Here is a 16,791-nt window from a genome sequence, read left to right as displayed (position 1 = left end):
AAATCCTTTAATTATCTTAAACGTTTCAATCAGATCCCCTCTCAATCTCCTCAATTCCAGCGTGTACAAGCCCAATCTCTCCAATCTCTCTGCGTAAGACAGCCCTGCCATCCCAGGAATCAACCTAGTGAATCTACGCTGCACTTCCTCAATTGCCAGAATGTCCTTCCTTAAACCTGGAGACCAAAACTGTACACAATATTCCAGGTGTGGACTAAACCCAGAATGCAGTAGCTGTGTAGTAGTGGCCCTACCCCACTGTGCCAAGAGGCATTTGTGGGACATTTCCAACATTACTGCAGCACCCCCACTTCGCAATTATCAGTCTGCAAGTCCCAATATCGGTATGGTGCTTAATGTAGTTTCACTAACAATCTGGCCTCGGGAGGGAAGCTCAGCTCAGCTAACCCATGGGGCCCTCAGTGCACTTCCACAATCATGTGGAGACCATCAGAGCCCGTTTGCTCTAGCCACATCTCTCATAGGAGCAAATGAGGCCATTTGGCCTGTCGAGTCTGATCTGCCATTCCATCATGGCATATCAACCCCATTATCCTGCCTTGGACACCCTTACCAAACACACAAATAAATAAATAAACAATATTTACGATGTCTGTGTGTGTGTATGTATATATATAAAATATGTCAATAGACAGAGAGACACACTTAATGTAACTCAGTTTTTCTTTCTCTATATTTATTTATCGTGTATTGCATTGTACCGCTGCCATAAACTTAACAAATTTCATGATATATGCTGGTGATATTAAATCTGATTCTGATCAAGAATCTATCAAATTCCGCTTTAAATATACTCAATGACTTGGCCGCCATAGCTGTCTGTGGCAGTGAATTCCACAGACTAACCTCCCTTTCGCTAAAGGTATCCCTCCTCATCTCTCTTCTAAAGGGACATCCCTCTATTCTGAGGCTGTGTCCACTGGGAGACTCCCCCACTACTGGACACATTCTCTCCATGTCCACTCCACTTAGGCTTTTCAACATTCAACAGGTTTGAACCAGAGTCCTCCCATTCTACTAAACTCCAGTGAGGACAAGTAAGAGCCATTAGATGTTCCTCATATGTAACCCTTGCATTCCAGAGATTACTCTCATTAAGCCTATCTGCAAACTTTCCAATTCCAGCTCATCCTTTCTTAGATATTGGGCCCAGAATCGCTCACCGTTTTCCAGCTGCAGTCTGACCAATACTCTATAAAGCCTCAGCACGACATCCTTGCCTTTATATTCTAGCCCTCTTCAAATGAAATGCTAACATTGTATTTGCCTTCCTTATCACCAACTCAACCTCCAAGTTAACCTTTAGGTAATTCTGCCCATGAACTCCTAAGCCCTTTCCACCTGATTTCTGAATTTGCTCCCCGTTTAGAAAATAGTTTATGCCTTTATTTCTTTTACCAAAGTTCATGACCATTTAGCTCCCTACATTCCATTCAATCTGCAGTTTATTTGCCCACTGTCTTATCTGTCCAAGCCCTTCTGAAGACTCCCTGCTTCCTCAAAACTACCTGCCCCTCACCTATCTTTGTATCATTCACAACCTTGGCCACAAAGTAATCAATTCCGTCATCCAGATCACTGCCATATAATGTGGAAAGAAGCAATCCCAATATTGACACTGGTGGGAACACCAGCCAGCCATCCAGAAAAGGGCCCCTTTATTCCCACTCTTTGCCTCCTGCCAGTTAACCAACTTTCTATCCATGTTAATACCTTTTCAGTAATCCCATGGGCTCTAATCTTGTTTAGCAGCCTCATGTATAACACCTCATCACAGACCCTCTGAAAATTCAAGTAAACAACATCCACTAACTCGGCTTTGTCTATCCCACCTGTTATTTCCTCAAAAAAGTCCAACAAACTTGTTAGGCAACAAGATTCTTCCCAGAGGAAACCAAGCTGACTTTGGCCTATTTTATCATGTGCCTCGAAGTATCCCACAACCTCATCATGAATAAAGGACTCAAGCATCTTCCCAGTCCCTGAAGCTGGGCTAACTGCTCTTTTTCCACCTTCCCTGTGACATTTGCAATTTTACAGGCCTCGGCAACCATTCCAGAATCTAGTGATTCTTGAAAGAACACTACTAATACCTCGACAATCTCTTCAGCTACTTGTTTCAGAACCCTGGGGTGCAGTCCATTGGGTCCAAATGACCTACTTACTTTTCAGTTCTTTCGACTTTCTCAGCACTTTCTCTGTGGTAACAGGAACTATACTCACATCTGCCCCCACACCCGACACACTCAAACTGCTGTCGTAACGCTGTCAACTATACTCACATCTGCCCCCACACCCGACACACTCAAACTGCTGTCGTAACGCTGTCAACTATACTCACATCTGCCCCCACACCCGACACACTCAAACTGCTGTCGTAACGCTGTCAACTATACTCACATCTGCCCCCACACCCGACACACTCAAACTGCTGTCGTAACGCTGTCAACTATACTCACATCTGCCCCCACACCCGACACACTCAAACTGCTGTCGTAACGCTGTCAACTATACTCACATCTGCCCCCACACCCGACACACTCAAACTGCTGTCGTAACGCTGTCAACTATGCTCACATCTGCCCCCACATCCGACACACTCAAACTGCTGTCGTAACGCTGTCAACTATACTCACATCTGCCCCCACACCCGACACACTCAAACTGCTGTCGTAACGCTGTCAACTATACTCACATCTGCCCCCACACCCGACACACTCAAACTGCTGTCGTAACGCTGTCAACTATACTCACATCTGCCCCCACACCCGACACACTCAAACTGCTGTCGTAACGCTGTCAACTATACTCACATCTGCCCCCACACCCGACACACTCAAACTGCTGTCGTAACGCTGTCAACTATACTCACATCTGCCCCCACACCCGACACACTCAAACTGCTGTCGTAACGCTGTCAACTATACTCACATCTGCCCCCACACCCGACACACTCAAACTGCTGTCGTAACGCTGTCAACTATACTCACATCTGCCCCCACACCCGACACACTCAAACTGCTGTCGTAACGCTGTCAACTATACTCACATCTGCCCCCACACCCGACACACTCAAACTGCTGTCGTAACGCTGTCAACTATACTCACATCTGCCCCCACACCCGACACACTCAAACTGCTGTCGTAACGCTGTCAACTATACTCACATCTGCCCCCACACCCGACACACTCAAACTGCTGTCGTAACGCTGTCAACTATACTCACATCTGCCCCCACATCCGACACACTCAAACTGCTGTCGTAACGCTGTCAACTATGCTCACATCTGCCCCCACATCCGACACACTCAAACTGCTGTCGTAACGCTCGTGTCTTCCATAGTAAGAGTGGTGCAAATTGTCCTCCATTTCTTTGCACCCCATTACTACCTCTCCAGCATCGTTTCCCAGTAGTATCTGCCCTTGACTCCCTTTTATTCTTTATAAATCCGAAAAACCTTTTGGTATCGTCTTATATTATTGGCTAGCTTATCTTGTATTTTATCTATTCTCTCCTTATTGCTTTCTCGCTTGCTTTCTGTTGGATTTTAAAAGCTCCCCAATCCTCTAACTTCCCACTAATTTTTGCATACTGATCTCTCCCCTGCTGAGACCGACTCTCAGACACCTCCTCTTACTTAACCCTTGAAGAGGACCCCACTAAGGAACACCAGCCCATTGTCTCCCACACCATCACCAATGTTATTGACTCTTGGGATCTCGCATCCACTGCCACCAGCCTCATGGTTCTCACACCCCTCCCGTTTTTACCATAGAATAGTACAGTACAGTACAGGCCCTTCAGCCCTCCAAGTTGTGCCGACCCATATAATCCTTAAAAAAAAGTACTAAACCCACACTACCCCATAACCCTCTATTTTTCTTTCATCCATCTGCCTGTCCAAGAGGCCCTTAAATGCCCCTAATGTTTTAGCCTCCACCACCATCCCTGACAAGTCATTCCAGGCACTCACAACCCTCTGTGTAAAAAACTTACCCCTGATGTCTCCCCTAAACTTCCCTCCCTTAATTTTGTACATATGCCCTCTGGTGTTTGCTATTGGTGCCCTGGGAAACAGGTACTGACTATCCACCCTATCTATGCCTCTCATAATCTTGTAGACCTCTATCAAGTTCCCTCTCATTCTTCTACGCTCCAAAGCGAAAAGTCCCAGCTCTGCTAACCTTGCTTCATATGACCTGTTCTCCAAACCAGACAACATCCTGGTAAATCTCTTCTGCACCCTCTCTATAGCTTCCACATCCTTCCTATAATGAGGTGACCAGAATTGCACACAATACTCTAACTGCGGTCTCACCAGAGATGTGTAGAGTTGCAACATGACCTCTCTACCTCCTATCCAAGATCCACAAACCCACTTGTCCAGGTAGACCCATTGTTTCAGCTTGTTCCTGTCGCACCGAACTCATATCGGCATACCTCGACTCTGTTTTATCCCTCCTGCTTCAGTCCCTTCCTACCTACATCTGTGACACCTCACACACTCCGGATCTTTTCAATGATTTCAAGTTCCCTGGCCCCAATCTTATTTTCACTACAGATGCCCAGTCCCTACATACCTCTATCCCCAACCAGGAAGGCCTCAAATCTCTCCATTTCTTTCTGAACACCAGACCTAACCAGTTCCTCTCCACCACCACTCTCCTCTCCTCTGTCTAGCGGAACACTCTAAATTTCTCCTTTACTTCTTCCACTTCCTTCGAACAAAAGGAGTAGCCATGGGCACTTGCACGGGTCCCAGCATTTTGTTGGCTATGTGGAACAGTCTATGTTCCAAGCCTACACTCATGCCCACCCCCCTTTTCCTACGCTATGTTGGGGAGTGCATTGGTGCTGCTTCCTGCATCCATGCAGTGTTTGTCAACTTCATCAACTTCACCTCCAACTACCTGGTCATTTCTGACACCTCCCTCCCCTTTCTCTATCTCTGGAGACATGTTTATTATAAACCCACGGTCTCTCACAACTACCTGGACTGTACCTCTTCCCACCCCGTTACTTGTTAAAACACCACCCCCTTCTCTCATTTCCTCCATCTCTGCCGCGCCTGCCCTCAGGATGAAGCTTCTCATTCTAGAATGAAGGAGATGCCCTCCTTTTTCAAAGAAAGGGGCTTCCTTTTATCCACCATCAACGCTGCCCTCAACCGTGTCTCTTCCATTTCACACATGTCTCTCACTCCATCCTCTTACCTCCCTACCAGGGATAGGGTTCCTCTCATCCTCACCTTCCAACCTGCCAGACTCCGTCTCCAACACATAATTCTCTGAAACTTCTGCCACCTCCAAAGGAATCCCACCACCAAGGACATCTTTCCCTCCCCACCCACAGGGATCGCTCCCTACACAACTACCTTGTCCATTCGTCCCTCCCCACTGATCTCCCTCCTGGCACTTATCCTTGCAAGCAGAACAAGTGCGACATCTGTCCCTACAGATGTTCCCAGAAACTCCAGCCATTGCTGCTTTGTCATTATCTCTGAGAGTGTCCCTTTCCCATCAACTTTGGCCAGATTCTCGCTTACACCTTTGTATTTCCTTTTACTCAGTGCAATACCAACATAACCGACCGCAGGGTGAATTCTATCATATTGCGCTCCCTGCCCCCTATGAATTCCTTTATCTTTAGGATTATTAGGCATGCTGTGTTTGCAGAACAGATAAGTGGGAAACGTCCATGCCTGCCAACCACAAGGACAACTGGACCAGGATGATGGATCCTGGGGAAATGAGAGACACATGGGACTTCCCCATCACCAACACTGCATGGGGAAGATCGCAAGCTGAAATATCGTGGTCTGTTGCCGCTGCTTGACCCTGAGTCAACGGAACACAGCAGTGCCACTGAGCCAACACTCCATACAACCACCAGGCACAAGCTCTGTTGTCACCAAACTCCTGAATGGATGAGATGAACTCTCCACCTCACACGCCACCTTATTAAGATTCTGAACTTTATCATTTATCCTAACTCCACTTTTTTGGTAGCCTTTCTCTTTATCTGCATTGCTGTTGTTTCACCTTATTCCAGCTCAAAGCATGGTGTGATAATTTGATCTGTATGAACAGTGTGCAAATCAAGCTTCACAATGCCTCTTGGTACGTGACCATAATGAAACACCAGCAAAATACTAAACCTCAGAACCAACCAGCTCTGCCTTTACCGGCTCCACATTGATCTGCCCTCTCTATATCCACTTACAGGCAGTTGCAATGAGTCTGACATGCTCACAGGTTCTGCTCCCATTTTTGTGTCAGGCACGTTGGAACTCCTGTAAGCCAGTGGACACGCAGCCCTTGGGATTCAGGCCTTTGCCTTTGCTGCTACTTGTACTGAACCTTGTTCAGTAACCACTCACCTCTGCATGGCCGCCTGGGTTCAAAGTCTTGCTGCAGCGCTCACACCGCAGGCAGGGGCGGTGCCAGTCCTTTCCAAGCGATGTCACCTTCTCGGCTGTAGGCAGTAACAAAAGGTGGCAGTTTTACACAACCAATCTCTTCCATCTACAACCATATCCCCAAGCTGAGGCAGGCAGGTGAATCTGCCCAGCTGAAGGACCAAAGTCATGAGTGTCCCCTTGGTAACACTGCTCTGGGGACACCGGCTGCATCCCTGAGCTGGGTTCTCCACATTCCTGCCCTCAGCTGGGTGAGTGGTGTCACCCTTGAAGTTGAACACAGTACGATGGACTCACCAAAGTAGACCTTCTTCTCACACCTCGGACAGATGTTGGGCTCCCCGGCAAACGTGGTCATGCTCGAGGCTGAGGATTGTAGAAGGCTAGTTAGTCTCACCGTCAGTAGAACTCACTACCTGCCATTTTAATGATGCATAGGCTTTGTACCCTCGAAGTAGGAAAAAATCCCTGACCTCTGCATTGTCAAAGGGTGCTTGGTACTGAGGACGAGGTAGGCAAGTGTTATCAGACAGGTACGGCTTTACGCAACTATAAAAGGGGAAATGGAAAGGAGAGTGAAGAATGTGTTCACAGTAAATGTATTATCAAACTACATATGCCACCATATATAACCCAGAGATTTGTTTCCTCGTGGGCACACTCAGTAGATCCAACAGCCATAACAGAATCAATGAAAGACCGCGTACAACAGAGAGGACTAGTGTGCAAAAGACAACAAACAAAAGAAAAAAAATATCAAGATCATACTCATATTCAAGACTCTTCACCTCATGCTCTCGATATTTATTGTTTATTTATTTTATTATTGGTTTGGTGCCTTGTTGGCATGGTCTTCCATTGGACTTATTGAGTATGCCCACAAAAACATCTCAGAGTCATACATGAATTTTTAAATTTGAACTTTGAAGAGTTCTTGACAGTGAGTCCATAGGTTGTGGGAAGAGTTCAGTGACGGGGCCAGTGAAGTTGAGCGAAGTTATCCCCTCCGTTTGAGGAGGCTGACGGTTGAGGTGTCATAACTGTTCCTGAACCTGGTGGCGTGAGTCCTGAGGCTCCTGGCCCTTCTTCTTGATATTATCAGCAAGAAGAGAGTATGGCCTGGGTGCTGGGAGTTCCCGATGATGGACGCTGTTTTCTTGCGACAGCACTCCGTGTAGATGTGCTCAATGGCGGGGAGGGACTGGGCCCTATCAACTACTTTTTGTAGCATTTTCCATTGGTATTTCCATACCAGGCCATGATGTAACCAGTCAATACATTTTCCACCACACATCTATATAATTTTGTTAAGGTTTCAGATGTTGTGCTGAATCTTTGCAAACTTCAAAGGAAGTAGAGGCACTGACATGCTTGGGTCAGGTGTTCTGAGGAATTTAAAGCTGCTGAGCCTCTCGAGAGCATTCCAGTCCTGTTGCATTTCCTTGCAACACAACAGGAATGTGGGCCATGGCGAAGGAAATTAATTGTGACTGCACTACCCTCACCAATTCTTACAGCTACACAACAGAAGGCAACCTACATTCCAGCTTGGTACAGCAACTACTCTACCTGAGACTGCAAGAAACTGAAGAGAACCATGGACAAAGCTCATGGAAATCAGTCTCCCGTCCATGGACTCTGTCTATACTTCCCGCTACCTCAGAAAAGCAGCCAGCATAAACCCTCCCACCCAGTCATTCCCTCTTCTCTTCCATCCCACTGAGCTGAAGCTTGAAAACATGCACCATCAGGTTCAAGGACAGCTTCTATCCTGCTGCTGAACAGCGTTCTTGTACAATAAACTCTTGACCTCACATCGCACATCATCACTGCCCCTGGTACCTTATTGTCTATCTGCAGTGCACTTTCCCTGTGATGGTACTACCATATTCTGCATTCTGTTATTGCTTTTCCCTTGTGTTACCGTGATGTACTTATGCTTGCAAATGATCTGTACGGATGGCTGGCAAGACAAAGATATCTCAGTACACTGACAATAACAAACTAATTACTTATTTAACAGGCACATGTGAACTGTTACTTAAGAAGTTACAACAGGCAGGTCTTGCAGAGTCCACCTGCAGTGTTGTTACACAGAGAGACCTAGGGCTACAAGTATATAGGCAGACAGGATGGTATGTGAAGACCACTTGTCTTCATTGGTCGTGGCACTGAATACAAGAGATGACAGGGCTGCACAAAATATTGTTGAGACTGCACTTGAAATATAGTGTACAGTTCCCAGTGTCATACAGATAGAAACACATTGTAGGAAGGTTGTGATTAAGCTGTGGAGGGTGCAGAAAAGGTTGACAAGGATGTTGCTGGGATTGAAAAGTGATATACATATGACAGGTAAATCTAAAATCAGACCCCACCCTCAGCGGAATGAAAACGTGGAGGCGGTGAGCTACCTTTGCTGGGGCCCCTGACGGGAGCTGCAGTCTTCTTCACGGCTGCTGTAGGTGCTGAACCCTCGGGGGCTGGGGGTGGCTGTGTGCCCGACGATGGAGGGGGCTGGTCATAGATGTAGGAACCAAAACCGCCAATGTTGACACCTGTGAACAGGAGAGAACAAATGGGGTTACAGCAGTTTGACTGGCACTCTGTTCCCGAACCCATGGAGTGCCGATGGGGCGAGCGGGGAGAGAGACAGGTTGCATTACCAGGAAAGGTAAGGAACAGCTCTGTGATCCGCACAGATCGGGCGTGTCCTGACTGGGGACCTGATCCGCAGGAATGGGAGGGCTGCAAGCAGCTGGAAGCAGTTCTACATACGGGGAATATGAAGGAGTGAGGTCTGGTAGAACCCATCCACTAGGGCAGGAGGGTATTCAAGTCCACTTCCACTAGCTCAGGATGCTGGAGTGCACGATACACATCTCCATCCACATACATCTAATGAAAGGATGTGAGAGACAGCCAATGGGAACAGCTGGGCACGGGGCGGGGGAGAAGGACGAGGCAGACCCGAGGTGTCACTGGAGTCTCTGATCCTCACTCTCCGGTACTGGGGATCCCCAGGAAGCTCACCGCCCCCGGAGATGGGCTGTCCACACTCACCCTTCGGCCCGAACAAGGTGGCGTAGCACGGCTTGTGGCAGTAAGGCTTGTCGTCATGCTGTGGGGGTAAGGACACAGGCAGTGTGAGTAGCTCGTAACCCCTCCCCGAGCACCCCCTCCTTCCCCATCACCGGTCCTCTCCCTCTGCTCACCCCACCATCTCCCCACCCACTCTGTCCCTCTCTGTTCTGACAGCTGTTGGTTTAACCCATCACCTTCTAGATTGTTCTTCCCTTCCCCCCCCCCACCCCCCAGCTTTTTACTCTGGCATCCTCCCACTTCCTTTCCAGTCCTGAAGGAGGGTCTTGGCCAAAAGTTAAGACTGTTTATTGATTTCCATAGATACTGCCTGACCTGCCGAGTTCCTCCAGTATTTTGTGTGTGCATCAGAGTGCTGCACAGCCAAAACCAAAAACAGATGCTGAGCACCATCGTACAAAGCTTCCCTGTGAAGACCCGCTAATGGGATCAGCAGCAGAGTGGAAGGGGAAGGTGATCTTTTGCAAAAAGTGTATAATGTGAACATACTGCCCAATGCCAGAGCCCACACATAATCGTTTCCTGAAGAAAGGGATGCGGAGCATAGGACAGCACTGTAGCAGGTAGAGCCATTGCCTCACTCTGTCTGATCCTGGCCTCCGTTACTGCTTTTGTTGAGCCTGTACCTACTCAGTGACTACTGGGCATTCTCCAGGTGATCCAGTTCCCCCGCTCACCCCACCACATCCCAAAGAAGTCAGTGTAGGTGGGCTAATTGGCTGTGGCTGGGTAAATTATAGAAATGAGGGGAATGTAGATAGGATTAGTGCAGGATATGTGTCAATGGGATTGGGGAGGACAGGCTGTGTCTCTGTTAATCACACCATGGCTATGACTGTTCGAACAATTTGGAAGGTCTCTCTGGGAGTATGGAAGTCACCACACAAACACCAACCTTTCCTTTCTGTCAGAGAGGAGGGTGATGCTGGGCTTGGAAAGCAGCTGCAGCCCACACCCAATCCACAGCTGGCTGGACCTGACGGGAGTACTGAGCACACGGACGTGTCCACGACCCATGTGTCAGAGAGAAGCAGCGTGCAGGACGAGCTGCTGACTCACAGCACTGAAGATGCCAGTTCAACCCCCACCTCTGGTGCTGACTTTGTGCAGAGTGTACACTTGCCCTGTGGCCCCAATCTCACCTCACACCCCCCGCCCACCCCTCAGCCCAACAACATGAAGTTCAGTAGGTTAACTAACTGCTGAAATCGCCCCTAATGTGCAAGTAGATGGCAAAATCTGGCCAGGGATGTTAGACAGAAAAGTAGGTGGGGAAATGGGTGTGCAATGAGAGCCAGTATTCTTGATGGACTGAATGGCCTCAGGTGATGGGAGAACACAAATGTGTGTGAAATGTGCCTGGGGGTGCAGTGAGGACCGTATGCTTTTGCCTGTTATGTCGTTGGTGTTCAGGGCAGCAATGAAGGTTGTCCACGTGCGGTGGTGGGGGGGGCACTCCTTCCTCCAGGCTTCCTGTACAAGGGTACTCACCGAAGCGTGGCTGCCCGGTGACAGGATCTTGTTGCAGCGCTCACACTTCAGGCAGAACTTGTGCCAGTCCCTGCCCAGCGAGGTCACCTTCTCAGCTGCAAGAGAAAAGTCAGTCAGTCAGGGGCCTCTCTTACTTCAAAATTAAACAAACCGGAAGTACTATATAATTCAGAGGCAAGGACAAGGAGTACAAGAACTGGGATGTCGTATTGGCGAGACCACACTTGGAGTATCGTGTCCTGTTCTGGTCACCCAGCTACAGGAAAGATGTCATTACGCTGGGCACGGTGCGGAGAAAGAAGTCACTGCCACTGGAGGGTGTGAGATTTGAAGTGAAGCTGTAAAGACTGTGATTGTTTTCCCCTGAGTAAAGGAGGCTGAGGGGTGACCTTAGAGAGATTTATAAAATCAGAGGGGGTTGGGGGGTTCATATGGACACAATCTTTTCCATGAGTAAATAAGTCTAAAACCAGAGGATGTAGGTCAAGAGGGGAAAATTTTAAAAGTGAGCTGAGGGTTGTTTTTCCAGAGGGCTGTGTAGAGATTGGTACATTACAATGTTTAAAAGCCATTCTAACAGACCGAAACGTACAGTAGTTAAGAAAGGTTTAGAGGGAAATGAGCCAAACTCAGGCAAATAGGGTTAGTTCAGCATGACTGAGATGGGCTGTAAGGTCTGTTCCTGCACTGCATGACTCTATGTTCATTGCATCATCAATACAACACACACCCTGACAATGCCACCTGTGTTCCCTCTCTAGACAGCACCAGGTCTTTGAGAGGCTGTTACTCAGGATCCAGCCCCTCAGTGCCCAGTGTGCTCCTTCCCTGCAGAGCCTTCGTAGTGACTACAGAGGATATCATCCACATAGCCCTGTACCCTGAGGAACGTGCCGGTCTGACAGCATTCCCTTAGGTCGGCAGCTCTCAGATTTCACCTCGAAGGCCTGCCGGCGGCATTTGGTGCTTGTCTCAACGTGCATTACCTGTGAAGAGTCCAGAGAGCGTTTATCAGCTGTCAGGATGGGCCTGATCCAGGACCTACCTCTGCATCTGAGTTACAGGCTACCCTACACGTCGAAATATATTTTACAACTACCTCAGTCTACTCCTCCTCTCAGTGCACATCAAAGCCAACTATTCCCATTTTAAAACTTCTGTGGTTTCTCCTTTTAAAACACCCCCTGCCTTTAATCACACTCCTGCCTCCAACAGGAGAGAAGGCAGAACCCCTCTCCCTGGTACAGGTGTCCCCCACTTTATTTTACGCCATTCATTTTACGCCACTTCACTTTTACAAAGGACTTACATTAGTAACCTGTTTTCACATGACAAAGAGGATTTTTGCTTTTATGAAAATTTTTCCCATATAAATTAATGGATCTTTGCTTTACGCCGTTTCGGCTTAAGAAAGGTTTAATTGGAATGGCCTGGGGGGGGGGGGGGGAGAACACCTGTACCTTGACCCAGCAAGCTGGCCAAGATGTTGCCTGCAACACTGTCAGAAAGGTCTGGGCTTTCTGCTGAGACCCTGACAATGTACTGTGTACTCTAGCTCAGGCACAAGAAGATCTCAGCACCACACGTGATCAGAGATATTTATAGTACAGGCCTTTCAGCCCATTCTGTCTGTGCCAGCATCAAACCATATCTGCTGATCTTACTTCCCAGACCTGTCCTGTGTTCTAAATGCTTTAAAGACACTTCCCATTTATTCTGTTCCTGTTTCTCATCAAATCCTCCAACCTCTGCACCACTTGCATCAGAACACACGAAATAGGAGCAGGAGTCAGCGGTTTGTCCTGCTCCACCATTCAATGCGATCCGACCATGGACTCAGCTCCATCTACCTGCCTTTTCCCCGTAACCCTCAATTCCCCCCCCCCATGCAAAAATCTAACTGTGTCTTAAAGATATTTAATGAGGTAGCCTCTACTGCTTCCTTAGGCAGAGAATTCCTCAGATTCGTGACTCTGGGGAAAACATCTCATCTTCATCCTAAACCTACTCTCTCAAACCCTGAGGCTAGGTCCCCTAGTTTTAGTCTCCCTTACAAGTGGAAACAATTTTCCTGCCACTATGGGATCTATCACTTTCATGATTTTATGTGTTTCTGTAAAATCCCCTCTCATCCTTCTGAATTCCAGAAGTACAATCCCAGGCAAGTCAATCTCTCCTTAGTTTAACCCCCTCGTTCCAGAACCAAGTATATCTTTCCTCAAGTAAGGAGATCAGAGCTGCACACAGGACCACAAGTACAGCCTCACCAGTACCCTGTACAGTTGCAGCATAAGCTCCCTGCTCTTAAAATCAATCCTGCTAGCAATGAAGGCCAACATTTCATTTGCCTTCTTGATAACTTGCTATACCTGTAAACCGATGTTTGAATTCATGCACAAACACCCCCAGGTTAGTTATCCCCGGGTCACAGCAACAACTGTGATGTCTCCAAGTGTATGTCCATTGAGTGAACTTCTCTCCCATCCCATTTGGGATGAAGGCAGCTCTTTCTCCACCACCTACTGATGAAGAACCATAGCCCAAACGATGCACACTAACTACAAGGAGTATGGGCTTTCACAGTTCTCTGAGCTTGTCTATTTAGTTGGTTTGAAACATTTCTGTCTTTGATAAATGAGTGATGCCTTTTTAGTTTGAGGCATAGATCCCCAATCTTTGACCAGTCGATGATGGAGAGACCGCCTGAGAAGAAGGCCACTCTGAATGTCTCTGAGAGGGCAGGGCTTGTTTCTTTTTATTTATTTTCTGGGAGGTGGGTGCCTCTGATACTGTTACAAACCATCCCAAACTGCCCTGCCAATCCAGAGTCTGCCGGGTGCGAGGGATTTGGAAGTCACATATAGGCCAGCAAAGGCAAGGCAAGATATCCTACCCTGAATGATGCTAGTGAGCCAGAAGGGTTTGGTGCTGATCTAGTGGTTTCATAGCTGCTGTTACTAATTCATATCTCACTCTGCCTATTTTTGTTTGCAGTTTCTAACACCTGTGTGTCCAAAAAGCATTTGTACTAGCATTTTGAGAGCTCAGAAATTACTTTATGGAAGATTTTGTTTTAAAAACCGTGCGTTTGAGATGTGGTCACCATATCAGTACAGGCAACATAGCTGCCAGAGGGCACAGAAAGATCCCAATAGGATCAGAGACATTTACAGTGTAGAACATTTCCGTCCATCCCATTTACCATCTTTCAGTTTCTAGCCCTACAGTTCAAGGCCTCTCAAGGGCTCAGCAACATTCTTCTTGAATGTTCAGAGGGCTTCTGTCTTTCAGACAGTAGGTTCCAGATCACTTCCCACCATCTCCCAAATCACCCGCAATTCCTCTGACCTTTCACCACTTCATTTAAAACTGCCCCAGTTAATGAACAAGGGGAATCATAGTTCTCATTTATCCCATGTGTGCTTTTTCAACATTTCACCACCCGAATTCCAGCTCCCCCCCTCTCTCTCTCTCTCTCACACCAGACGAGATGCCTCAGGTGCGGACAGCATCTCCTCACAAACCAGTGCCCCCACCATATCTTTCAGGCCACAACCTTCCTGAACAGTTGGTACCTTTCTTCAGAGCCAGCCTCAGTCACTACACTCACACTCAATGCCAAACACTGTGACACTGCAACAGTCTCCGACTGACCTGCAAGGTGAAGGTCCCACTGACCACGCTGACCTGCACAGGTCACCTGCCACCTCAGCAGGGGGAAGCTGTGATTACAAAAGAGAAGACGCAAAGGAGATGTACAGCATGAGAACGCTGGTATCCACAAGGAGAGATTGGGTAGGGGTGGTGGGTGGTCTTCTCTTTAGAAAAGAAGGGGCTAAGGGAGGCCTGATCGAGATGGTGAAGGACACGAGCTGAGTAAAATAGAAAGGTGAAAAACCGGGGAGGGGCTCTCCGGTAGAGGCCTCATTATGTGTGTGTTCTTCACGCACTGGGGACCTGGAGTGGAGGCCCTGCAATAAATTCATAAGTCTGTAAATGGATCTCCCAACAGCTTGTCATTCTGTAGGCTGGAAGGAGTGTGTGAGGCTGCTGTTCCTATTTGGCACCACTTCTCACCTTCTGGCTGCATTTGGAGAGTGCTTAAAGGCGGGGGGGGGGGGGGTGTAGGTGGTCGTGTGTGTAAACAAGGCCAGAGACAGCAGGGTTCAGCAGAGACAACCAGAATACACAGTTTGTGAGAGGAAATGCCCACCACTGCCAACTCCCACTCAAATCCACGCAACCAGCTGGATTGACAATGGCTCCCCAAACCCAAAGCGCTGCCCTTCCCTGAAAATGGCAGCAAGCTATTCAAACCCGAGGTGGATGCAGAAGGGCTTTGGAGATGAGATGGATCAGTGAGCAGCAATGGAATTTAAGAGGCTGATCAACCCCCCCCCCCACCTGCTACAACAAGGGTATTGGCAAAGTGGGATCTTACTGTGCCTCTTCTGCAACAGTAATGTCGGTGGGTGTCACACCTCATGTGACACAGCAACAGTCTCACCTCTAGATGTGGGCATAAGTCAGACTGGAGAGGCCAGTCTGCAGAATGAGCACATGTGTTAACGTCTGGAGGCCCCAATTCGGACCCCCCCATTAAACATTTCACAGTAAAAGTGCTGGAGAAGACCAACGAGTCCTATGTGGACGGGCAGCGGACGTGAAGGAGAGGACTACGATCCATTCTGAAACTCTTACCCTGGTGTTCACAAGAGAGGGGAGGGTGCAGTCAGTGCATTGAGTGTGGACCTCCTGCACCTAGATCATCACCAACACTCGGGATTGGGGACAGAGCGCGAGGGGTAGGGATGGAGCTCAGAGACATGTATCCACGTCTGGATACACAAGTCAGCAACAAAATGTGCCTCACTCTCCCAAATTTCTTTCCCATAGAGGTGTAGAGTGTGGGGAAGCTCAGGGGTACAGGGGTCTGCCAGGTATCCTAGCCTTCACACCAACTTTTATTTAGAAACTAAACCTCACAACAGGATGTAGTCACTCATCACCTACAATAGTAGCAGACAAGCAGAGGGAATAATGGAAGGAAACGGCTGAGGAAATCCGGAGCTCACTGCCCCAACTCCATTGTTCTGAGGACAAACCCTCAGGAGGAATGACGTCCTCCTGTCGAGGTGCAGAGAGGAGAGACGTGGTTCCCCTTGGGTCCACTCTGATTCTACCAGCTACTACAAAACTTCAGCCCCTGTATTCTGAGCCTCTGCCGTTCACTATCTCTGCCTTCACCATGGCACGTCAATTTTATCTCCCCGTGTGAAAATACCACCCTTCTCCTCCAGCCTATTCGACCTCTCCTCTCTGCTACAATTTTCATTTCTGCCAACACCAAATCCTCCCTGGACCCTCTCTAGTAAATCACACATTTTTTATAAAGTTTGAGCAGGAATCCACACAGGAGTCCAGCTGTGACTAGTGTAACCTCACTGTCCCCCTACTGTATGCCTCAACTAATCCAGGAAAGTACATCATACCTCTCTATATATAAAGGTGAGCCCCTGATCTCCCAGTCTGCTTTGCCACAGTCCTTACACTTCACTGCCTGCCGGTATTGCTCTCTCACTAACTGGACCACTATATTCTGCATTGCTTTGCTTTTTAAATTCCACTTTCCATTTTCAGACTGCCTGCAGCCTTTAAAGGCTTCCTCCCCACTGTCAGCTACACCGGATCTTCCATCAATTCTATGAACACTGTAATCATTTCCCCTAAGTTTGGTCTAAATCATTAATATTCACCA

At 48.0% G+C, this 16,791-nt stretch overlaps 1 protein-coding gene across 2 annotated transcripts in view; it reads right to left on the bottom strand.

Moving 5' to 3' along the window:
• The window catches only part of LOC132382342 (cysteine-rich protein 2-like), a 123,284-nt gene that overhangs the window by 77,822 nt on the left and 28,671 nt on the right, over positions 1-16,791 (bottom strand). For both annotated transcript variants that reach the window (XM_059952472.1, XM_059952469.1), the window contains 5 exons: positions 11,034-11,128; positions 9,504-9,561; positions 8,855-8,998; positions 6,738-6,806; positions 6,402-6,496 (listed from right to left, as the gene is read on the bottom strand). In XM_059952472.1, the coding sequence (XP_059808455.1) occupies positions 6,402-6,496; positions 6,738-6,806; positions 8,855-8,998; positions 9,504-9,561; positions 11,034-11,128 (461 nt within the window). The remainder of the gene's footprint in view (positions 1-6,401; positions 6,497-6,737; positions 6,807-8,854; positions 8,999-9,503; positions 9,562-11,033; positions 11,129-16,791) is intronic.

The sequence above is a fragment of the Hypanus sabinus genome, chromosome 2 (assembly GCF_030144855.1).
Source record: "Hypanus sabinus isolate sHypSab1 chromosome 2, sHypSab1.hap1, whole genome shotgun sequence".
Lineage (NCBI taxonomy): Eukaryota > Metazoa > Chordata > Chondrichthyes > Myliobatiformes > Dasyatidae > Hypanus > Hypanus sabinus.
The sequence above is the reverse complement of the archived record's forward strand: the minus strand, read 5'-3'. Positions and strand labels throughout refer to the sequence as shown.